General features: G+C 41.2%; 1 protein-coding gene across 1 annotated transcript in view; it reads right to left on the reverse strand.

Annotated features, from left to right (window-relative positions):
* Positions 1–11301: 11301 nt before the first annotated feature.
* Positions 11302–25184, reverse strand: part of LOC124805627 — a 41531-nt gene continuing 27648 nt past the window's right edge. The window contains exons 4-5 of the mRNA XM_047266195.1: positions 14513–14684; positions 11302–11481 (exon numbers count right to left, since the gene is read on the reverse strand). Of these exons, the coding sequence (XP_047122151.1) occupies positions 11302–11481; positions 14513–14684 (352 nt within the window). The remainder of the gene's footprint in view (positions 11482–14512; positions 14685–25184) is intronic.

Raw genomic sequence — 25184 nt, forward strand, 5'->3', positions numbered from 1 at the left:
GACGTTCGAGTCCTTCCTCGGGCATGGGTGTGTGTGTTGTCCTTAGCGTAAGTTAGTTTAAGTTAGATTACGCCTAGGGACCGATGACCTCAGCAGTTTGGTCTCATAGGAACTTACCACAAATTTCCAAATTTAAAAAGGTGGTTTTATTAAGTTCTCTTGTTAAATTAAGTGTGCGTACTTAATGTGGAAGCCTTTGGTTTTAAAGTCTCAGGAAGCGGTTTAGATTTTCCTAATGTTGAATGTCTTTCTGTTGGCATTTTACTTTAGATATCTTCAAATTTTTTGTGCATCCATTTTGTCTAACTTCCTTGAATTTGCAATTTATTTCATCCTGAGTAATTTATATTGCTCTATTCATTCATATTGCTAAATATTACTAACTTTCCTTCTTTCGTCGATGAACTGCATAATAACCCAAAGTTTATTCGTAGTTATCCTTCTTATAGCAATATTTGTCGGCCCAAATTCCATGATTACCATTGTTAGGGAGATTCCTTCTTCCTCAGGTGAACCATCTATTATAATACTCACCGTTTCGGTATTTATAGCGTCATATTCAACGTCCTCGATTGTTTGGTAGTTATGTTTCTGTCTTCTTCCCATAACAGTTTTTACCCTTCTAGTATCATCGAAGTTACCCCATCGTGTCTTAACACTCACACAAGATGCCTCTTCCTTCCTCCAGTCATTCGGTACCACGTATTCCTTTCCTCGCCGATTCTGTGGCCAACCTCTTCATTTTTTGTGAGTCCATTGATTGACTTAATTTCATATTTCAAAATCAAAACTTTATTGTAGGGTAGTGCGTTTGTGTGTGTGTGTGTGTGTGTGTGTGTGAGTGAGAGCGAGAAAGAGAGAGAGAGGAAGAGTGAGAAGAGACAGAGCTTGGAAATTTCTTTGTAACAAGTTTACAAGATGAGTGTTGTTACTTCAGTTTGGACTCACCAACAAAGACACTATTTGTCTCCTGATTGTACTTACAATGAAAAATAATGACTGACACTCACCATGTATTTATATTGTTGATGGCGTAGCAAATCCCTCTGTCTGAGTGGAGTGGCAAAAAATTGTCACAGCAGTTTATCTCTTCACCTCTCCAGTGACAGGTATCGAATAAATCTTTGCACTTCATCTGCAACTGATAAGCAATATAATTTGAGAGCGTTGATAGCATGTCAAGTTAACTTACATAAATTTTTGTAGTACGACAATACTATATTAAAAATATAATTAAGACAAATGTTACTTCGAACTTTCCACCGGAAAGGTGTCTGTTATGGACGGCAGTCTTCAGTATGTTCTGTTTTTACGTATCTTCCTCTCACAGCGAGCTTTGCTGTTATATCTGTGGCACATTGATCGACTTCTGCCAATTCACGGCTGCTTCTGATACACGATTGTATCTGCCTGAGATAATCGACGCGTCGGCCAGTGTCTAGGGAGGGCATGGTCACCATTGATGGCTTTACAGTTTGGAAGGAAAACAAAGCGTTCTGCGTCAATCTATTTCATTTCGGCTGCCCTGGAGTGAAGGATGTTTTGCTCGTGCTGATATGTGCGCTTGCGAGCTTTGCTCCCTTAACATACAACTGAGAGAAAAAGAGGAAACCATTCGTGGAAGTAGTAATGAACTTGTAATGACGAAGTGATTTTAATTAGGATATACAGCTCCTCTCTATGCACCTATTCTGCAACTCAAGGTAATGCGGTTATTTATTTTACGACCTGGCGAGTTACATTCAAACAGCGTGGTTTCTTAGGCAGTGTGATAGTCGCGGTTACGATCGTTGCGGGGCAGATCCGTTTCGTTTAGGTGTTGTTTCTGATTCATGACCAGGCCTCGTCAAGGCAGTGTTTCAGAAACCAAATAGATTGTGTGTCTTACATGACTATAAAATGTTCGTTGAAGAACTGGTGCTTGTGTAGGTGTGCTAAGGACAGCACGTTTTTCGTGTAACTTTACACTGAGGTGACAAAAGTCATGTGATATATCCTGACTCCATGTCAGACCTATCTTTTGCCCGGCGTATTGCACCAACTCGACGTTCAAGGGCTCAACAAGTCGCTGGAAGTCGCCTGCAGAAATATTGAGCCATACTACCTCTAAAGCCGCCCATAATTACGGTGCAGGATTTTGTACACTAACTGCCCCCTCGATTATGCCCCTTAAATATTCAATGGGATTCATGTATGGCGATCTGTGTTGCCAAATCATTCGCTCGAATTATCCAGAATGTTCTTCAAAGCAAAGACGAGCAACCGTGTACCGGTGGCACAGAGCACTGTCATCTATAAAGACTTTACCGTTGTTTGGGAACAGGAAGCCCTTGGACGATAAATGATGGTGCTCCAGGCCACTTCACCGCTAATGTCGCTACGCATCTCAACCGTGTCTTCCCCTAAGGGGTCCAGTTGTATGTCCTGCTCGCTCAACGGTTCTCAGCCCGTGCGATTTCTGGTTATCTCAAAAGTACCTTGTATGCAGCGCCCATTTCAGATGGGGAGGTTCTGGAGCAGCTTATTCTTGCTGCCTTTGACTCTGTTCGGATGCAGGCTGGCCGATGTGAAGGTATGAGAGAGAACATGCTACGGCACTGTGGGTGCATGGTACAGCGCGTATTAGGCCGCAGTCTCTGTAACAATGTGTGATTTAATAAATGATCTCTGCTGAGTCGTCCGAACAAGACACGGTCAGGACAAAAGCACCACAGGCGCAAAGATGCGAGCCGGAGCCGGTGCCATAGAGGCTCAGCACTATCGCGAGTTCCACCAGCACGACGGGCGGCGATGAGGATGATGAAGATATCGACTTCACCTCGGCCAATTGCCGGCCGAGTACAATTAGCCAATGACCGGATGACAACGGGCAGAAGGCTATTCGGAAGATAGAAGAGGAGCTCTCGCCCACACGCTTATAGATCATCGTCCAGTGCTGACTTAGACAGGGAACGTCGTTTAGTGAACTCTTATAAGTGAACAGACAGTTGTTGTAAATTGCATTTCCTATGTACTGAGAAATTCACCTACTATTATTTACACTTGGCCACTGAGAGCCTATTTTCTGTTATATTACATGCTGTGTTGCAGACTTCACTATTCGACAAGTCACAAAGGTAAGTAAACCTCAACTCACTTGTTACTAACTGTTGGAGTGTTGTACGACCTTCGTTCTCCTATGCTGTTAACTGACTTGGGGCACAGGTATGTAATAGCGGTAGGGAACAATTAACTTAGCGGTGTACTGCAGCAGAAGCCGTTTCACGAAATCACCAATTTTTTTCTACCTTAACAATGTAAGTAGGCTGTTTAGGTTTTTATGTTAGTAACGCCACGTAGCGCTCTGATCACTGACTGTGCTGTGTGCAGTCTGTGGCCGGTTGACATTGTTGGAATATTCGCTATTGTAGTGTTGGGTTGTTGGAAGTGAACAGCGCGTAGTGTTGTGCAGTTGGAAGTGAGCCGCCAGCGGTGGTGGATGTGGAGAGAGAGATGGCAGAGTTTTGATAAGTTGCTATAAGCGATCTGGACGTGTTTCCGCCAGAAAAAGGAAGTTTGTAAAAATGGATGTCATGAATTGATAAATATATATATGATGACTCTTGAACACTATTGAGGTAAATACATTGTTTGTTCTCTATCAAAATCTTTTATTTGCTAACTATGCCTATCAGTAGTTAGTAGAATCATTTAGGTGGCAGTATTGGCGCTCGCTGGATGGCAGTAGTTCGAGTAACGAAGATTTTCTGAGGTAAGTGATTCATGAAAGGTATAGGTTATTGTTAGTCAGGGCCAATCTTTTGTAGGGATTACTGAAAGTCAGATTGCGTTGCGCAAAAAAATATTGTGTGTCGGTTTAGTGATGATCAGAATAAGTAAAGAGAGAAATGTCTGAGTACGTTCAGTTTTGCTCAGATGTTTGAAAATGAAATAACATCAGAGGTTTATCAGCACAGTCATTAATAAATTTTTCTAATGGGACGTTTCAACAATGACTGCAACTCGTCCTCCACAGCAACAGCGACGAGTCCCTTACAAAACTGGCAACGAGGTTTCCAGACGTTCATTATGCTTATCCATTACGGATCTTTTAGACCCGTGACTGTTAATCGAATGTAATTAATTTATATACAACTGCAAGCAGTCACTTTTTTGAATAATTATGTTTTATTCCATGAACCGGTTTTCGAACCTTTTCAGGTTCATCTTCAGATGGTTTCTGGAAGTTACATAATTATTTCCAGCATAATGCTGGGTGCTGGATCTATGACAAAAAGATGGAACACGCTTTAATGTATCGCCATGACGCCTGACTGGCGAATCTAAACATTTCAGTTTCTACTGGTAGCGCCAAGCGCTGATTACGTCAGTATTGCCCCTCACATGTCTCCGCCCAGTGTAAAGACCATCCTTGTCATATAAATTTTTGTTCGTCATTTTCAGCAACTGTTTTTGAAGAATACCATTGTGAAGAAACAGCACACGAGTTGCGTTAAAAATTGTTTTTTAACGCGACTGGATGCTACTTCTTCACACTGCAGATCTTGTTATTCAAATCATACCGCCATCATTTACCGCCAGTGCAGTCGGACTTCTTCTTTCGTGCCACTTATACCTGCTCCACACAGTCAAGAGAAGGATTGGACGTGATGAAAGCTCAAAAAGTAGTAACACTCCTTCACACAGTGAAAGTAAAATTATGTTCTACTATAGTTTCAAAAGAACAACTTCAAATATTTACCGAAAATTGCTAAAAAAATATAAAACAAAAATATAGACTTTCGATATTACCGTTTTGATATCGATTAATCGGGGTATATCGGTGGAAAAAATATCACCGACATATATGTTTATTTTTTGATTTTTTGGAAAAAGAAGTAGTCCCCTTACTGGCGTAGAACAGATAGCGGCACTAAACATTACAATACTTGCACAGTGTGTATTGCCTGCACACCTACCTATCGTTTGGAGGAGAGAAGTGAATGTGGACGGTAAATGTTGCAACCACAGAACAAAAAATTGAAGTGCTCCTGATTTACGGAGAATGTAGATGTGTTGGGGCAGTTGTTGCCTTGTGCGCCGAGCGTTTTCCTGAGAAAGCTCGCTCTTACAAGGTTGTGAACGCCTTTATGTCTGACAGCAGCGTGCAGACCGGCAAAAGGAAAAGAAGGAAACGTGTTACAGCAGAAACTAATGAAATAGCTGTAGTAGCGGCAGCGCACCAGAACCCACCGGTAAACGCACGGCAGTTACCCTGCGATTCCGATATGTCACAATACTGCGTCGTCGTTAGTGTGATCCATACCAAGCGTCACTGCATCAAGAACTTCAAGGCGCCGATTTTCATAACCGGGTGGTGCAAACGACGCCCATGTTCTTTGCCGCGATACTATTTTCCATTGAGTATGCGTTGACAAACCATGGCAGCGCTAACCGGCATAACATACATTACTGGAGCGTAGGCAATCCCCACTGTTTACGTTGAGATGGCCATCAACGTCCTTGGCCTCTTAACGTATGGTAAGGCATAAGGGGGGGGGGGGAACAAACTCAATGGTCCGTATTTCATCGACACCACGTTGAATGGGCGCAGATATCGAAAGTTTTTGGGACAGGAGCTACCGGTACTACTGCAGGATGTTGCCCTGGACGTCCGACAACGTATTTGATTTCAACATGACGGTTGCACAGCGCATCTCGCAACTTAAGAACGGGAGGTATTAGACAGCATTTACATAGTCAGTGGAATGGTAAAGGTGGCCCTATTAATTTGGATTTGATGTCGCCGTACTCCTTTCTGTGGGGATATTTAAAAGATAAGGTGTACCAGCAAGCGCCAACGGGCCGCGAAGACTTAGTCGACGGTATCAGAAACGCTTGTGCTGACATTCCAGTAGATATGCTTCTGTCCCGTGTACGGTAATTTGAAAAGCGTATCACTAAGTTGATTGAAGTTGGTGTCTGAACAGTTACTCTAATTGGAAAAGCTGAGTAGCGTTCGCCTCGAGTGCATCGAGTGGTGCAACCAGTACTCCCTTTTCGATATGTCGGAGGAATACATCGTTGCGAATGCGATTTCCAACTAGAGGCTATGAAATATTGGCGTGCCCTACCCTCGCAGCGTGGAGGTGGGGTCACAAGCCACTGGATGTTCAAGGTCCATTGAGTAGCGTGTCGTTTCTCCGATTACAGCGCCATCTTTGGCGAAACGAAGAAAATGCTTCAGACAAAGCGGATGCAGATTTTGCCGCAAAATCGTAATCTGAAATAAGAAACGAGGGTTTCGATTGAAGATTTCAAAGTTGTCCCTGGCCATCCACGCACGGGGTGGGATGGGGAAAGGGTCGAGTGTGGTGTCATTGGATGTCCCCGTCGGAAACAAACAAATTTCAACTATAACGTTTTTGATACTATGTGTAGTTTTCGAGATATTTCAAAGTCTTAAGGTAAAATGAACAACCTGTATTGTTGTTGTGTCGTCAAGATGACGAGCTGACGATGGAAACTGAAGTATTTAGGCGGAAGCTGATTCTAATTTGAATTGCATTTTGCTGACAGAGTACTGGACAGAAAAGAAAAAGAATCCGTAAATGAACGTATAATTATATTGATGAATATAATCGTTTTCAGCTTTTGACTGAAATACCTGATGCTTGCAGATTCATTGATATAAGCAACCATTCATGAGAGTGTTAGAATAAATGTCTTATGAAGTGGTGAAAATGAGAAACATTTCTATATCTACGTCAATATCAGTACTGCGCAAGCCACCTGACTATGTGTGGCCTAGGGTACTTCCGGTACCACAAACCGATCCTTCTTTCCCCGCTTCATTCGCGAATGGTGCATGGGAAGAATGATTGTCAGTAAGCCTTTGTATTGGAACTAATATCTCCCGTTTTCTCGTAGCGACGATACGTATGTGGAAGGAAGCAATATGTTGTACAACTTTTCCCGGAAAGTACTCTCTCGAAATTTCAATTTAAAACCTCTCTGTGATACACAACGCCTCTTTCGTAGCATCTGTAGCCTCTTATTCTCCTGAAAATGCAAATGGACTTGGCAAAGATGTAAATTAAGACATCAGATAAAACGATCATTGAAGAGTTGTTAGAAAGTTGTACGATGATGGTAGTGTTATTTCTATATAATAAAAAAAATTGAGGTTGAACTTGAAATAGAGTTTTGAAGAATAGCTTCTAGAAGTAAAAGTTGTAGCCCTTATCCTCCATTTGGGGTTACTTGTAGAATGGAAAATGATAATATGAAAATCTGTCCTTATAGAATAGAGCTATAGAATACAAACAAAGAATACTGAGTTATTGCCCTTATTTTTGAAAATATCTTTGTTTATTATGCAAAAAATATTGTTGTATTGTTATGAAAAGGGCGTTGCTTGACATTCTGAGGGCGGAAGAGTGGCGGCATGTGAGAGACCACTTTATTCTCCTGATTTCAGTGGCTTAGCGATAACCCAGACTACAGATGGTGCTGAGCCCCAAAGATGTCAGTCTGGAGTGCTACGTCCACCGACGGAGAAGGCTACTATTATTATAAGGATTGTAAAGCATTAAAAGACGCTTATTTGTGAGTCGAAAATTATAAATGTGAGTTTTATTGTGAGTATGAATTCAAAGCCAGCGATTCGAATTTGGTGACTGATAATACTGTATGTTGTTGCTGCGGTTTTCCGTCCAAAGAATCATTTGGCACATCTCCCCATCCTACCCTATTCTGTGTACGCCTATATTAATATCCTGGAAGATAGTAAACAAACCTGTATTAATTCTCAAGCCAGACATGGCCTTTGAGCAGGATTGACAAAATACTGTGTAGATTAATATTGAGAGAGTTTTTGATGATAGATAGGTGACAGTGCCTTAAGAGGAAACTGTCTGTTTTTGTTTGGTAGGCTGGGAAGTGGCGGTGTCAGCTGCAGATAGCTCTGGTTTTTGTTTTATTTTTGTGATGAGCAAGCTTAGTTTGTACAGTGGGGTAATATGACACTTGTTTTGACCCAACTATATTGTCAATCAACATACAAATTTTGCTGAATGAAAAGAAAACACAGGTTCATTATCCCATGTTCGGCATTTACCCTAGTAAAAGCAATGAACATTATTACCAATGCGCTTTCAGTGCCTTTTTATTTGTTATAATTTTTGGAAGACTGAAAAACAGTTATAGATCAAGCAATTACAGAGTCAGATGCATATCAGTTTTGTAATTGTGGGCTTCAGTCCATAGACTTGTTTGAGGCAGCCCTCCATGCTACTCTATCCTGTGCAAGCTTCTTCATCTACTAGTACCTACTGCAACCTATATCCTTCTGAATCTGCTTAGTGTATTTATCTTTTGGTCTCCCTCTACGATTTTTACCCTCCACGCTGCCCTCAAATACTAAATTGGTGATCCCTTGATGGCTCAGAATATGCCCTACCACCCGATCCCTCTTTCTAGTCAAGTTGTGCCACAAAGTTCTCTTCTCTCCGATTCTATTCAACACCTCCTTATGTGATCTACCCATCTAATCTTCAGCATTCTTCTGTAGCTCAACATTTCGAAAGCTTCTATTCTTTTCTTGTCTAAACTATTTATTGTCCACGTTTGACTTCCACACATGGCTACACTCCATACAAATACTTTCAGAAACGACTTCTTGACACTTAAATCTATACTCGATGTTAACAAATTTCTCTTCTTCAGGAACGTTTTCCTTGCCACTGCCAGTCTACATTTTATATCCTCTCTACTTCGACTATTAGCAGTGATTTTGCTCCCCAAATAGCAAAACTCATTAACTACTTTAAGCGTTTCACTTCATAATCAAATACCCTCACATCACCCGATTTAATTCGACTATATTCCATTATCCTCGTTTTGCTTTTGTTGATGTTCATCTTCTATCCACTTTTCCAGACACTGTCCATTCCGTTCAACTGCTCTTCCAGGTCCTTTGCTGTGTCTGACAGAATTACAATGTTATCGGCGAACCTCAAAGTTTTTATTTCTTCTCCACGGATTTTAATTCCTACTCCGAATTCTTCTTTTGTTTCCTTTACTGTTTGCTCAATATACAGATTGAATAACATCGGGCATAGGTTACAACCCTGTTTCACTCCCTTCCCAGCTACTGCTTCCTTTTCATGCACCTCGACTCTTATAACTGCCACCTGGTTTCTGTACAAATTGTAAATATCCTTTCGCTCGCTGTGTTTTACCCCTTCCACCTTCAGAATTTGAAAGAGAGTATTCCTGCCAACATTGTCAAAAGCTTTCTCTAAGTTTACAAATGCTAGAAACGTAGGTTTGCCTTTCCTTAATCTATTTTCTGAGATAAGTCGTAGGGTCAGTATTGCCTCATGTGTTCCAACATTTCTACGAAATTAAAAGGAAGGTCAGCGTTGGGCGTGATATTGATAGTTCATTGATAGAAAAATCGATTTTCAATCACATAGTGATCATCTTCAGTGCTGTGGTGTACAAATTAAACTCATAGGCACTGATATCAAGTTATTATCAGTAACGAAAAATAAGAAACGATCACAATTGTGATCGTTTCTATTTTACCTCCGGAATATTTTACCCAAGAGGACGCCATCATCATTTAGCCATACAGTAAAGCTGATGCCCTCGGGAAAAATTACGACTGTAATTTCCCCTTGCTTTCAGCCGTTCGCAGTACCAGCACAACAAGACCGTTTTGGTTAGCTTACTAGGCTAGATCAGTCAATCATCCAGATTGTGGCCCCTGCAACTACTGAAAAGGCTGATGCCCTTCTTCACGAACCACAAATTTGTCTGCCTCTCAACATATACCCCTCCGTTGTGGTTACACCTATGGTACGGCTATATGTATCGCTGAGGCACGCAAGCCTCCCCACCAAAGCCAATGTCCATGGTTCATGAGGGGAGGTCAGTTTTAAACATTGAAATTATTCTTGTTGTGCAGTCATGCGCTCAAACGTCTGTGCATCGATATTTCTGAAGCAGAGATATTGCTAGAGCAATAGACGTGTATTACAGAAGTCTTACTGTTCAATGCTACATAACGTTTCTTGAAGTTAAAAATGTCTAATTTGTAGTTGAGGAGCACATTGCACCAGCATATCTCATACTAAATATCACACTGTCTCCCAAGTTAAGGAAAGATTTACGGGGAATGCAATGCACTTAGCTCATATCACGATAAAAAGTAATAATAATTAACCGACTACGATTACCGTAGCCCCACTGGTGTATCAGATGCCACTACGTTACAGCTATATGGGGCCAAAATTATTAATAGCTAGTGTGATGTATTTGAGAGGTGTGGTCATGGCTATCTTACATGGAATTAAAAAAAGAAAACTTCGGTGTCTGATAAGTGCTACTTCTGTGTAGGAACAAGATCATCACTGTAAGACGCCTGGTGGGTGGAGATTTTCAGTTTTCTACCATCCTACGCCCTAGTACAAAGGGGGATAGTAACGTGCGATGTGTGATACAGCTTGCACAAGACTACTTGTTATGTGCGCAGAATCGCATTCTCGTTCTCAGCAATGGGCGAGTCCACCCCTCTGTTCCAAAGGAACGGACGTGGGCTGCCTCACTTTGCTGTCGCCTACTAGCTGTGTGTTTCATCTGTTATGAACGAGACACTCGTTTCCCACCACGGCTACACCGCGGGAATGGGGGTGTGCACATGCTGGCTGCACTACAACCTTTCTGAAAATATTTTAAAGAAATTATTCAGTGAAAAAGTTGTTTCTCAACTGCTTCATAGCCAAATGCGTCAGCTGCATGATGAAGTGTCTATTGTCTGTACTGTCAACCGCATAAACAATCAGTCTTATTGGCACATTTTCTTAATATATTTTAAACTGTGTCCTCAGTCCTGCAGTCAATATATTCATTATTTTAGAAACATTTTTTCAAATTCGTTAAGGAAAAATCTAGCCTTTGGAATGTGGGTTTTAAAGGTAGTGATGGGAATGGACGTTATCTCTATGATGTTATATTCTGCAAAACAATTGTCTTAGAAATATATTCTGTTTCATGACTAACAACCACTGTCTTCTACCTACTTGCTTTCGTATTAGGGAATTCCTGAGTGATAATTTAGGATTTATTCTACTGGAGATTGCATGTTCATGATTAAGAAATCACTTAGTATTAAAATCACTGGAGAAGATTTTATCAGCTGTGACTGCAAGCTTAATTTACTGACTTTTACTAGCTTTAATTTTGTCAGTAGCTAAACAAGATGTGTGGCGTAGGATTGTGCTGGTTTGCTATGAAGACTATATTCCATTCCTTTACCTAGCATGTCAGTTCCATGTTTGGTATAGCTGTACTGGTTCTGCTGAGGACTGTGTTAAGAAAGTTAAGCCCTATGTTGGTCTCCAGACCACCGCCATCATGATGGGGAGCTTTTGTATCATTCTTCCTGTTAACTGGTGATAAACCATCTATCCTCTTGTGTCTTTCAGTGATGGTATTCTATTGTGCCAATATACAGCAGACACTACATTCATAAATGTAATCAAACTGAAAAGGAGTCAATAGTTTACAGAGTTGCAAACGGGCTTCATACAACTTAGGGTTCAAAAGATCGTTTTTTGTTACACAGACACCTACAAGAGTCCTTCAGGCTGAGTGTTTTACAAATATCGTGCTTCTGCGCAGAGATACGCTTTGCTGTTTCCACCTGTTTCCCATCACTGGTTTCCATGATCGACTCTTCATTCGACTTATATTCTCTGAGTGTCGTCTGTTGTCCTTATTCTTTTCATAATATCACAGTATTTTTTTATGTAGCTACGTTAATACGGTAAATACCAAATAAGCCAGTACTTTATTTTTATAACGTTGTCCAACGCTCCTCCACCTTGCATCCACGATCTTTTGAACCCTATGTTGCAACTCTGTAAACTATTGACTCCTCTTCAATTTGATTACATTTATGAATGTAGTGTATGCTATGTATTGGCACAATAGAATACCATCACTGAAAGACACGAGAAGCTAGATGGTTTATCACCAGTTAACAGGAAGAATGATATAAAAGCTCTCCATCATGATGACATGAACAGATGGACCCGTCATGGCCAGTGGGTGGATATCACGTTTACATTTATAGCATTGCACCTATATTCTTATTATTACCTGCACACCCTGCTTACCTCTCGGCCCTCTGCAGGCCCCCCTGTAACTTGCCCCTCCAACTTCCTTGCAGTTCTCATCAATCGTTCCCTGTTTTCAGGGCTTACGACATGGTAGGTCACGTTACATACACCGATTTCTCATATTGTGCATCAATTTTTACAACATTATTTATGTTATAATGCTAGCTTAATAACGTTTGTAGCAGAGATGTTTTCAACATTATTTTGTTTACATTACCTGTATCTATTTCCTTAATAGTTTTTATATCAGATTATTTATGTTATTATATTGGTATGGTGAAGTTCGTGGACGTGTTGTTCTTCAACATCATTGTATTACACTTGATGATACATTTTGCTACGTTCTTCTCTACATGAATAATTCCACTGTGTACTTTGTTTCTCGATAAAATGTAAAGAATCACTGGTCAATGGCGGTGGGGAACGAAACGTGTTGTGTAAAATGAAAATTGCAACTGCTGCTGGCATTTTATTGAAAGTGAAAATTGTGCTGAAGAACCTGCATCAGTGTATAAACATGCCTCGTATGCTGGAAACGAATTAATTATTGATCTGATGAAGTTCAAACTCTGGATTAATTACTTTTACAGTTTTTATGAACAAATTTATAACAAACTGCATGACTGTATCAAAAAATTTAATTATTATAGTAGATATATCAAATAGCTGCTTATAATAAGTGATCTTTATTTACGAAAGACTGTTTCGGCTTTATCACCATTTTCAAGCACCTGCAATTAAAATTTTGGTGAGAAAAGATATGGGTGGCAATGTCAATTTAAATGCGCCGTTGCGCTGTCGAGAGGAGGTAAGCACGGACCGTGAGTATGCGTAGTTAGTAGAAGTGTTTGTGTGCTGAGGGAGGGGGAGTCACACACTCTCCAGTTAGCCGGGCTAAGCTACGCCACTGTGTCTGTATATTGGTAGCTACATCGGATATTTATTCTGCTGTCAGCCGGAAAAAAGTTACATGTTTTTTAGTAGTAGCGGTCGTTATTTCAAGTTTTGCCGTATGAATGGAATACAGTATAGCAAAGTTTTGGAAGTATTAAATAGTGCTTTTCATGAGTCCTCCATGATTAAACAGGATTTTACGAGTGCTATAAGCGTTTCTAAGATGACTTTGAAGATAATGATGATGATGATGATGATGATCAGTATCCTGGACGCACCAGAACATCGAAAACCGTTGATCTCGTGAAAAAAGTGAAATAAATGATTATAAACGATCGTCGAATCACGATCGGAGAATTCACTAATGAGGCTGATGTGTCAGTTGTCTCCTGCCACGGAATTTTGCCGATGTTATGGGTATGAAACGAGTGACAGCAAAATTTGTGCCAACAGTTTAAAGAATTCCGAACAAAGCAGCTGCGAGAGCACTTCACTCAGGAGTCTTTGCATGAAGTCAGCAACGATGTTAAACAACTGAAAGATGTCATAACACGTGGTGAACCGTGGGTTTACGGATATGACGCCGAAACTAGGACTCAAGATCGAGAAAGGCTTCATAATTGCGGTAAGATGCAAAGGTTATGCTCAGTGTGAACTTAGATTCTAACGACTTAATACACCTGAGCTGTCGCCGCAAGGTCGAATGATCGGGAAGGAGTACTACTCATAACATAAACGCCGTTTGCGTGAAGCAGTCCGAAGAAAAAGAACCTCCCACATTTACGGCGAAACAAATCATGGCTTTTGCAGCACCACAATGCGCCTGCCTACACTTCGCTGCATCTTCGTGAACCTTTGGCCAAAAAAATACCGTAATTCAGCGTCAGCCTCTATACTCGCCAGACATGGCCCCACTTGACTTTTCTCTGGTAAAAAAATAAAGCGACGTCGATGTACAAGCATATACAAAGTTAAAAAGGCATCACTGAGGTAGCTAAAGCTATTTCCTAAGATGAGGTCCAGATGTGTTCCAGGGATAGCGAAAAGGACTGGCATAATCGGAAAACAAGCGACAATTTTGAAGGGGAGAATATTGATGTAGACGATTATATAAAATTCTTCCCAAAGAAGGAAAATCCTATAATTTTTATAGATTTGATTTTCCAGCTACATTGCTTACACGGATCTCAGTCTATAGTACATTTGAAGATGCTTATTGTATGCAACAGAAACCGATCATACTTTTTGATATCCTTAGGACTGATCGGAAAATTAAGAGATGTTCGGACGATAGTCAACTACCACGTCTTTTCCTCAACACAATGTCTATAGAATTAATTTAGATTCAAAACTTATTGAATAAGTTTACCCATACAATAAAGTATCTGAATCTCACGAAGAAATTAGTTTACTTAATTTGACAGTTCTGTATGTTTCTTCGGAATACTTACTGAATATACCAGATGCGTAAAGTTGTTTCTAAAACACTTGGATTCAGGGTCAAAAACATTCTCCTTCATGCAAACTGCTTTATAGCTGGCTAGACGCCCAGTGAAGTACACCACTTCTTTAAGAGCATCACCAAACTGGAATATATCCATTTTTGATTTTGTTTTAAGGTACCTGCCAACAAAACAAACAAAAATCATTTTGAAATATTTCTCCAAATTATACTCATATATCAAATTTGTAAAAGTTACCCATGTTTAACTATGCAATGTTTTATTTTCCAGTTCTTAAGGAACTTCCTGGATGAAAATTGTATCGTCTATCATACTTTTTCATACATATCATACTTTTTCCTGTTATCTACGTTCTACCATCCTTCTGCTGCCCTCTACAGCTTCCAGTCTTGTGATCATCGTGCAGGTATACAAACTAGAGCACCATGTAAAACATGCTCAATAACGTTTTGCGTATCTTTGATCCCGCAGCCAATCCTCTCTATTGCTCCTTGAAAAGTCTACTTGACTACTGCAAAACGTCTTAGTATAAGTCACACCAACACGTCTCTTCACATAAAATTTGCTTGTAACTTATTTGCTGGTTCATTCATTATCCTGTGAAGGCCATGCTGGAAGCTGTGAGCAACCCTGAGTTAAAATTAAAATTCCAGCAATGTAACAAAAACGACTGCAGGATCACAAACTACTGACTTCACACAACATGATGCCATATTGCAACGTCATTACCGTCCGTTACGTGATGACAGGCAATAATTCCAAAATGACAGACATCATTGTTTGTTCTTGGCAGGGTGGTTTCATTGAATCCCTTGTGAAAGAGGACAATGAGCTGCTGAAATTCACCTCAGACATTACTGTACCTATGAAGATGACCACCTGCAAGATGAGTGAAGTATTTCACAGATGGAAACACAAGTACCCATGATAAGCCTAGTAGCGGTCGCCCTCCAACTGCATCCACGGAATGTAACAAGGAAAGATTCAGATTTTTTTGAACCTGCACAGACAGTAAGTGCTGCCCTGCAACCAGGGCCGTATTGGAGGGCTACTGCCGTCCCCACAACTTTTTCCCGATGGATACATCATCCCTACACTACTTCATATGGAGAACATTTTCTTATTACAGAACACCACTTTCGTTACTTATAGAACTTATAGAGGTTTACGTTTCTTCTCAGTGAAGTTATAGGCATTGTAGCAGACAGTTCTGTTGACTTCTGCGATTCTAAATGTAACTTCGCTCTTTTAATGCCCAGTGTATTATGTTTTACGAGAAGTCTATAAATTGTGCTAGCAATTGAAAGACGTCTCTTTCAAGTATGAAACCTTGTACAGTAGATTAGTATAGCAGATTATTTCGGTAAATCTAGATCCAGGTTTTCAGCTACAGAAGATGTTCTGCGTGGTTCGAAATGATGTGAAACTGATACGGACCCATCTACATCGTGTAAGAATAGTAACATCGGAAAGGGCATTGCTGAAGATAAAATGCAATCATGTGATGCAATTCATTGTTATTTGAATTTTCAAAACGCAATTCGTAATCCTGTTTCCTGGAATAATAGTACGTGGAGGGAATTTAAGACGAAATACGCTTGGGTGAAGTTTAGGTAAGATAAGTTGGGGTGCTCAGTGCAGAATATAAAGATGAGTAACTCATAGGAAATGTGCATTTCTAAAGAACGGAGTAGTATTTCGGTGGGTCCAGTTTGTGGAAGTGATCAATCCCAAATATCATTGAGAGAAAAGAATAATAAACACAGGTATTCCGAAACCCATTTAACTGCTTCCAGACAAGGAAAAACGAGACGCGACAGTGTTCTGAAAAGACGAGTAACTGAGCAGGATAATGCCATTTTTCGAAGTGTAAGGAGAGTGTTTCGCACAGCATATTTTGAAGCAAGGAGAAACAAACCATATTTAGTCTTTCACAAGCTTGTGGATTTGCAAATTCAAAATTGTCTCCACATGGACGAAACACTGCATAGTAAACTCAGTTGTGCGAACATCACAGACTGCATTGCGTACGCTATGATCCATAATATCGAAGAATTACAAAACCTCTGCATTCATTGATGAGTCTACAACGGTGGCTTCACAGTCTATTTGAATAGTGTATTTAAGGTTAGAAGTTAGGGATGGTAAAGGAAACGCCTTCTACCCGGATGTTACTGAACATTAAAAAGGAAACGTAAAAAAACAGAGGCTGAACTTATAAAATATCTGTCGCAGAATATTTGTCTTCGAACTACTTGAATGACAGTTTGATTGGAACCTGTAGTGATGGTGTAATACTAGCTAGGAATTCAGGTGTTTTAGAACGACTCAGGAACAAGTAACAAACTGCTCAAATGGCGTTGTTTGTGCTACCGATTTGGATTAGAGATTGCTGATCAAGTTGAACAGGTTCTGGGTTTGAATCATATCAACAATTTCTTAATAAGCTGTATGCATGATGCCATCATTATGCAACATGAACTGTCAGTTGTTGCACAAGAGTCAGGTGAAGAACTTTGAAGATACCCGAAGTATTCTCAGCGCACTGGGTGGCCTCAAGCTTTAGATCAGCGCAAGCAGCATGGAAGACTTACCAGGCTTTGGATGCACATTCTAATGACATAACAAGAAAACTAAATGTAAGGGAATATTTGAAGTGGTTACGAAAAACTCTATCAAGTCGTGAGTTCGTATGAAACATTGCGCTGTACTGTGACGCTCTTGAAGAGAATAGTATCCGCTCATAAGGGGTTGCAGAAAACACTATCATCTCGAAAGTTCCTATGTAAACTTGCACTGCTTTGTGGCGTTCTTGAAGACAGTAATATCCTGTCACAGTACCTCCCAAAGGACAGGGCCAACATGCGCTCATCATTTAGAAACATTTCGAGGTCAGTAAGCGTTACTGAACAACTGAAGGAAATCAGTGGTGCTTGCATGAATGAAGTAAATAAAGCTATTTCAGAAGTGTGCTTTAGAGACGTTTCATTGGTTCCCAGAAGAGAGTCAAGCAGAATGACTAACCAAATTGCTAGGAAACAGTTCTGTCAGATCCTTAGTGACAATTTGAAGCAAACGTTAATTTAGAATGACAGTGAAGAAATCAGACACTTCATGAAAGAGACTGATATACTAAAGAGTAAAAAATGGCTTGTGACATTGTAAGCTGAATGCCTGAAGAGAGAAATAATCAAAGAAAAATATATGATCGCTTTTCTAAATGTAAGAGCCTGTTTCAGAGGTTATTTTTGATAACAGTGGAGAGTACATTCTTGAAAACGTAAAATCAACTGTAGTTCCACTTTGCGTAAATACAATGGGATTGCAGCTTGTCGAAGACTCGAAGAAAATAAAAACGGAAAGCCGTAATTTTATAAATTATCTAATTTGACAAACAGTTCCGGTGCCTTATTGGCACCGTCTTCAGACCCCTGCATAAATCGGTAAAATCAGGCTTACAATAGACAATTCTGATATGCAATATCAGTTCTCATTATTTAAAATAAATTAACCATACACATGCACTTGTAAAAAGTATAAGAAGAGAGATCAATACACCAAGACGGTAAATTATAATGCATTACACACGACATTGGTCACAGAATTATAACGTACCCATTAACTGTATTAGTAAAAACCGCTTAAAACACGATGCTAACGTAACTTACGAAATAAAGTAGACGTTCTCATACTGTAGTAATTAGAGAAACCTTAATTGAAGAATACACGGAATAATCTCGTACAAACAGTGGTCGTACTTAAACGTCCTGAATACAAAGAATCTGTCTCAATATTTAAATATCGAAAAATAAGGAGCAGGAATAATGAAGGCATAAAACGCGAGAAAGGAGTAAGGAAAACGAACTCTAGCACTGTATTTGAAGTATGAAAGAATACGATAACCGTTAGAAAAACCATACAACCTGAAAGTAACCATGCGTTTAGGTCAAAGTAAGAGTCCAAGGTCGAAAGCGTATTTTTTTTTTTTTTTGGAGTATGTACCTGTAATTTAAATGCCTTATAGTGCGTGTAATAGAGTATTTTTCAATGAAGGTTGCTCTAATTACTAAAATATGAGAACCTTTACTTTTTATTGTGCAATATTATGGTATCATTGTACTTTAAACGGTTTTTATTGATACAGTTAATGGATACATGAGAATACTGTGACCAACGCTGTACGTCATGCATTTTACTTTACCGTCTGGATTTCTATGATCTCTCTTCTCATACTTTTTACTAACCCATATATGTGGTTAATTTATTTTAAATAGTGACAACTGGTGTTGCATATCACATTTGTCTATTGTAAGTTTGGTTGTGTCCGTTCATTCATGAGCCTGAAGATAGTGCCAATCAGACACGGAAACTTGTAGTTAAATAAGATAATCAGTAAAATTACGGCTGTCTGTATTTATTTTCTTCAAGTCCTGGAATTAGAATTGTTTGTGATGAGAAACTCTCTATTCGCACATTAGACTGTTAAAGAGGCACCAGCACAATGGACTTAGTTATAAACATTGTGGAATCCGCTTTCTGTTTGCAATCTTTCCCTTTATTTCAGTTGTGGGGTCTCCGCTGCATCTGTGGAACCCCGAGGATTACAGCAAAGTGTGGATCAGAACACATTTGCATGCCGAGGCCAATCAGTGCAGCAAGGTTAATCTACATGTGCAGCAGACTGCGCGATGCTCCAACGTATGGAATCTTCTCCAGGTGAGCCCCCCCCCCCCCCCCCCCTCTCACACTGTTTTCGTCAGGAATACAGTATTACTTGCAACACTGCTCGTGCCACTGCGGAGAAGGTCAGAACATTTGGGTGAGAAACCCTCCGAGTACTGTCTTCTCAGTTCTGTTAAGGAACAGAAGTGAGGTCAACAATGCGAGGTGATAGAGGATGTTTGGCCAGCAATGTGTCGGTGTCTTCGGGAAGCTAGAACGGAATTCTAGTGTAAGTGTGTTTTAAGTCTTGGAGAATGATGGGGAAATTGAGAAATTGTGCGCAAAGAAATAAAGACTATCCAGAATGAGATTTCCTCTCTGCAGCGGAGTGTGCGCTGATATGAAACTTCCTGGCAGATTAAAACTGTGTGCCGGACCGAGACTCGAACTCGGGACCTTTGCCTTTCGCGGGCAAGTGCTCTACCAACTGAGCAGAAGTAAAGCTGCGAGGACGGGGTGTGAGTCGTGCTTGGGTAGCTCAGTTTGTAGAGCACTTGCCAGCGAAAGGCAAAGATCCTGAGTTCGAGTCTCGGTCCGGCACACAGTTTTAATCTGCCAGGAAGTTAAATAAAGACTATGCTGGAAAGTGATTTACACTGGTTCTATTGAGATGATTTACTAAGTTTCTCTAAAAAGTAAAAATTTAAAAAAAATTAAAAATTGTTTCTCATTACATTCGGTATGGCCCCTGTGCTTTTCTGTTAAGTAGTTTCAGTGTCTAACTCATTTTTAACATCGTTCTGTAACAACGCTTTTCAAATACAGCCAGTTGTTTCTCGTATTTTTCCACATTTCTCTTCCGTACACACAAATGGGAAATTTGTATGACTCCCTGAGCGCTGAAATGGAATGATCGTATGGCATTGTTGGCCGGGATGCTCCAGTCGGGATCGGCCGCCAAGTGCAAGTCTTATTTCAGTCGGCGCCACATTGGGTGACTTGCGGCCGGTGATGAGAAGGAAATGGTGATGAGGACATCATAACACCCAGTCCTCGAGCGGAGAAAATCTCCAACATGGCAGGGAATCGAACTCGGGCTCAGTGCATAGGAGGCAAGCACGTTGCCACCCAGCTAAACAGGCGGACTCTTTGAGCGCTGCCGCAAGCACTTGTTGATGCGTTCTGTGAAACGTGTAAAAACAAAACTTAACGTGTCACTTAGCACATCGTGTTTCTCACTGATGCGTCACACCTCTTAAGATCGCATCGCACTGGGAAGATATTAGTTGCTTCACTCATTTACAAAGGGGTGTAATCAGTGTAGGAACAGGTGGTCCAATACTTTCAACTTAAACATTTTCATTTACGTTTATTCTGAATGAAAGTTTCCAAAAAGAGGAAAGAAACTATGCTGTCAAATAACTACACACACAATGGTAACACTCAGCAGAGATATCAGGAACGGTAGATTGGGCATCACGAAGCAGAACAATCGTGATAAAGTTGAACTTCTCCATCATATAAGAGACATGAGCTCATCATATCTTCACATGAACTGAAAAATTTAAAGCTATTTAGCCATTTCTATAGATGACCTTTGCACATTGTAACATCTTTTGTCACAGAAGTTTAAGAAATATATCTTAAAAATACACACATCAAAAAAAGTTTTGCATCACCCAGTTCCCCGAATTCCTGAAGATAGACAATGACTGTGGATATTGTATCATAGACACAGTTCCTTTGGCTATTTAGAGATGTCACTAAGGCCGCCGAAAGATGTAAACAACCATGCATGAAAAAAATGGCTCTGAGCACTATGGGACTTAACATCTGAGGTCATCAGTCCCCTACAACTTAGAACTACTTAAACCTAACTAACCTAAGGACCCCATCCACATCCATGCCCGAGGCAGAATTCGAACCTGAGACCGTAGCGGTCGCATGGTTCCAGACTAAAGCGCCTAGAACCGCTCGGCCAAACCGGCCGGCACCATGCATGAGCAGCGCCTACTAGACTGAGGGGGTCCGACTGCTGATCAGAACCTGTCATTCCACCGGGAAGGAGGAGGTACACGGCATGTGTTGTCTGTAGTTCAACCATGCCTAGACGGTCAATATCGCGGTTCGATCGCGTCCGAATTGTTACTTTATGCCAGGAAGGGATCTTAACAAGGGAAGTGTGAAGGCGTCTCGGAGTGAACCAAAGCGATGTTCTTCGGACATGGAGGAGATACAGAGAGACAGGAACTGTCGATGACGCGCCTCGCTCAGGCCTCTCAAGGGCTACTACTGCAGTGGATGACGGGTACCTACGGATTATGGCTCGGAGGAACCCTGACAGTAACGCCACCAAGTTGAATAATTGTTCTCTTGCAGCCACAGGACGTCGTCTTACGATTCAAACTGTGCACAGTAGGCTGCATGATGCGCAACTTCACTCCCGACGTCCATGGCGAGGTCCATCTTTGAAACCACGACACCATGCAGCGCGGTACAGATGGGCCCAGCAACATGCCGAATGGACCGCTCACCGATGAGTGTCGCATATGCCTTCAACGAGACAATAATCGGAGACGTATTTGGAGGCAACCTGACCAGGCTGAAAGCCTTAGATACACTGTCCAGCGAGTACAGCAAGGTGAAGTTTCCCTGCTGTTTTGGGGTGGCATAATGTGGGGCCGATGTACACCGCTGGTGGCCACGACTGTACGATACGTAAATTCCGTCCTCCGACCGATAGTGCAGCCATATCGGCAGCATATTGGAGAGGCATTCCTCTTCACATCTTGTGAATGACTTCCTTCAGGATAACGACATCGCTCGACTAGAGTGGCCAACATGTTCTCCAGACAAGAACACTATCGAACATTGATTTTTGGCAACATGGTTGTGGAGAGAAGCAGCGATTAGTATGATTAATCAATAATTCAAGAACAGTCTTAATCGCATTTATTATTGTTATAATACCGCCAACCAGTTTCAACCCGACGTATGGGTCATGTTCTGGGCGTTTACACCATTGGTCGACTGCTGGTGGTGTCACTCCTGTCTACATAGTTTCCTGCCGTTATGTAGACAGGAGTGACACCACCAGCAGTCGACCAATGGTGTGAACGCCCAGAAGATGACCCCTACGTCGGGTTGAAACCGGTTGGCGGTATTATAACAATAATAAATGTGATTAAGACTGTTCTTGAATTATTGACTATCGGACATGCCTGGGTTAGATTGAAAAGGGCTGTTTATGGACGATGTGACCCAGCAACCGCTCTGAGGGATGTATGCCGAATAGCCGTTGAGGAGTAGGAGAATCGGGACCAACAGTGCCTTGATGAACTTGTGGATAGTATGCCACTACGAAAACAGGCATGCATCAATGCAAGAGGACGTGCTACTGGGTATTAGAGGTACGATGGACGTGGAAGAATTATGGGCAAATTTTAAACACATTGTAAATCACGCATTGGACAAGTATGTGCCGAAAAAGTGGGTTATGGACGGAAAAGACCCACCGTGGTTTAACAGCGCAATTGGGAGAATGCTCAGGAAGCAAAGGCAGTTGCACTAGCCTTACAAGAAAGATCGGGAGAATGAGGACAGACAAAAGTTAGTAGAGATTCGTGCTGCTGTAAAAAGAGCGATGCACGAAGTATTCAACCACTACCATCGTCATACCTTAGCAAAAGATCTTGCTGAAAACCCAAGGAAATGCTGGTCTTACGTAAAATCAGTAAGCGGGTCGAAGGCTTCCATCCAGTCACTCACTGATCAGTCTGGCCTGGCAACGGAAGACAGCAAAACGAAAGCTGAAATTTTAAATTTAGCATTTGAGAAATCTTTCACGCAGGAAGATCGTACGAACATACCGCCGTTTGAGTCTCGTACAGATTCCCGTATGGAGGACATAGTGATAGACATCCCTGGGGTTGTGAAGCAGCTGAATGGGTTGAAAATAAATAAATCGCCAGGTCCTGATGGGATTCCAATGCGGTTTTACAGAGAGTACTCTACTGCATCGGTTCCTTACTCAGCTTGCATTTATCGTGAATCTCTTGCCCAACGTTAAGTCCCGAGCGCCTGGAAAAAAGCGAAGGTGACGCCTGTATATAAGAAGAAAATTACAGACCAATATCCTTAACATCGGTTTGTTGCAGGATTCTCGAACATATTCTCAGTTCGAATATAATGAATTTCCTTGAGACAGAGAAGTTGCTCTCCATGCATCAGCAAGGCTTTAGAAAGCATCGCTCCTGGGAAACGCAACTCGCCCTTTTTTCACATGATATCTTGCGAACCATGGATGAGGGGTATCAGACGGATGCCATATTCCTTGACTTCCGGAAAGCATTTGACTCGGTACTCCACTGCAGACTCCTAACTAAGGTACGAGCATATGGGATTGGTTCCCAAGTATGTGAGTGGCTCGAAGACTTCTTAAGTAATAGACCCCAGTACGTTGTCCTCTATGGTGAGTGTTCATCGGAGGTGAGGGTACCATCTGGAGTGCCCCAGGGAAGTGTGGTAGGTCCGTTGTTGTTTTCTATCTATATAAATGATCTTTTGGATAGGGTGGAAAGCAATGTGCGGCTGTTTGTTGATGATGCTGTGGTGTACGGGAAGGCGTCGTTGTTCAGTGACTGTAGGAGGATACAAGATGACTTGGACAGGATTTGTGATTGGTGTAAAGAATGGCAGATAGCTCTAAATATAGATAAATGTAAATTAATGCAGATGAGTAGGAAAAAGAATCCTGTAATGTTTGAATACTCCATTAGTAGTGTAGCGCTTGACACAGTCACGTCGATTAAATATTTGGGCGTATAATTGCAGAGCGATATGAAGTGGGACAAGCATGTATTGGCAGTTGTGGGGAAGGCGGATAGTCGTCTTCGGTTCATTGGTAGAATTTTGGGAAGATGTGGTTCATCTGTAAAGAAGACCTCTTATAAAACAATAATACGACCTATTCTTGAGTTCTGCTCTAGCGTTTGGGATCCCTATCAGGTCGGACTGAGGGAGGACGTAGAAGCAATTCAGAGGCGGGCTGCTAGATTTGTTACTCGTAGGTTTGATCATCACGCGAGTGTTACGGGAATGCTTCAGGAACTCGGGTGGGAGTCCCTAGAGGAAAGGAGGCGTTCTTTTCGTGAATCGCTACTGAGGAAATTTAGAGAACCAGCATTTGAGGCTGACTGCAGCACAATTTTACTGCCACCAACTTACATTTCGCGGAAAGACCACAAAGATAAGATACGAGATATTAAGGCTCGTACAGAGGCATATAGGCAGTCATTTTTCCCTCGTTCTGTTTGGGATTGGAACAGGGAGGGAAGATGCTAGTTGTGGTACGAGGTACCCTCCGCCACGCACCGTATGGTGGATTGCGGAGCATGTATGTAGATGTAGATGTAGATAGCGTGTACAGAAATCTGGACCACCACCTCTGAACGTCTCGCTGTATTGTGGTACAACATGCAATGTGTGGTTTTCATGAGCAATAAAAAGGGCGGAAATAATGTTTATGTTGATCTCTGCGTATTCAATTTTCTGTACAGGTTCCGTAACTTTCGGAACCGAGGTGATGGAAATTTTTTATTGATGTGTGTATATATTAACATCATATTCCTGTTGGTATAGGTGGCCATAATGGGTTGAGGGGTTGAGGGCAAGAGGGAACACTTGTGCACCACACGCTCCCACCCTCACCAACATGCAATCTGGAGTACAGAGTTTTTGTTCACAATGAGGAAGGATAATCAGTAATTCTGTGGGATATCATACTTTTTTTTGTAAGGTATAAAATATAGGTTTCATGGCACGACATTTCTCGAAGAACAACTCATTTTTTGTGTAAATGACAGTTTTAGAGCCTTGATGATGATGTTGCCAATGACATTCAGGCATCTAGTGCCTATACTAAAATATCTATGAGACTGGTTTGATTAAAAGAGACAAAAACACAAAATACAACCACAGCTAAAGTGGGCTAAAGCAA

The sequence above is a fragment of the Schistocerca piceifrons genome, chromosome 7, assembly GCF_021461385.2.
Source record: "Schistocerca piceifrons isolate TAMUIC-IGC-003096 chromosome 7, iqSchPice1.1, whole genome shotgun sequence".
Classification (NCBI taxonomy): domain Eukaryota; kingdom Metazoa; phylum Arthropoda; class Insecta; order Orthoptera; family Acrididae; genus Schistocerca; species Schistocerca piceifrons.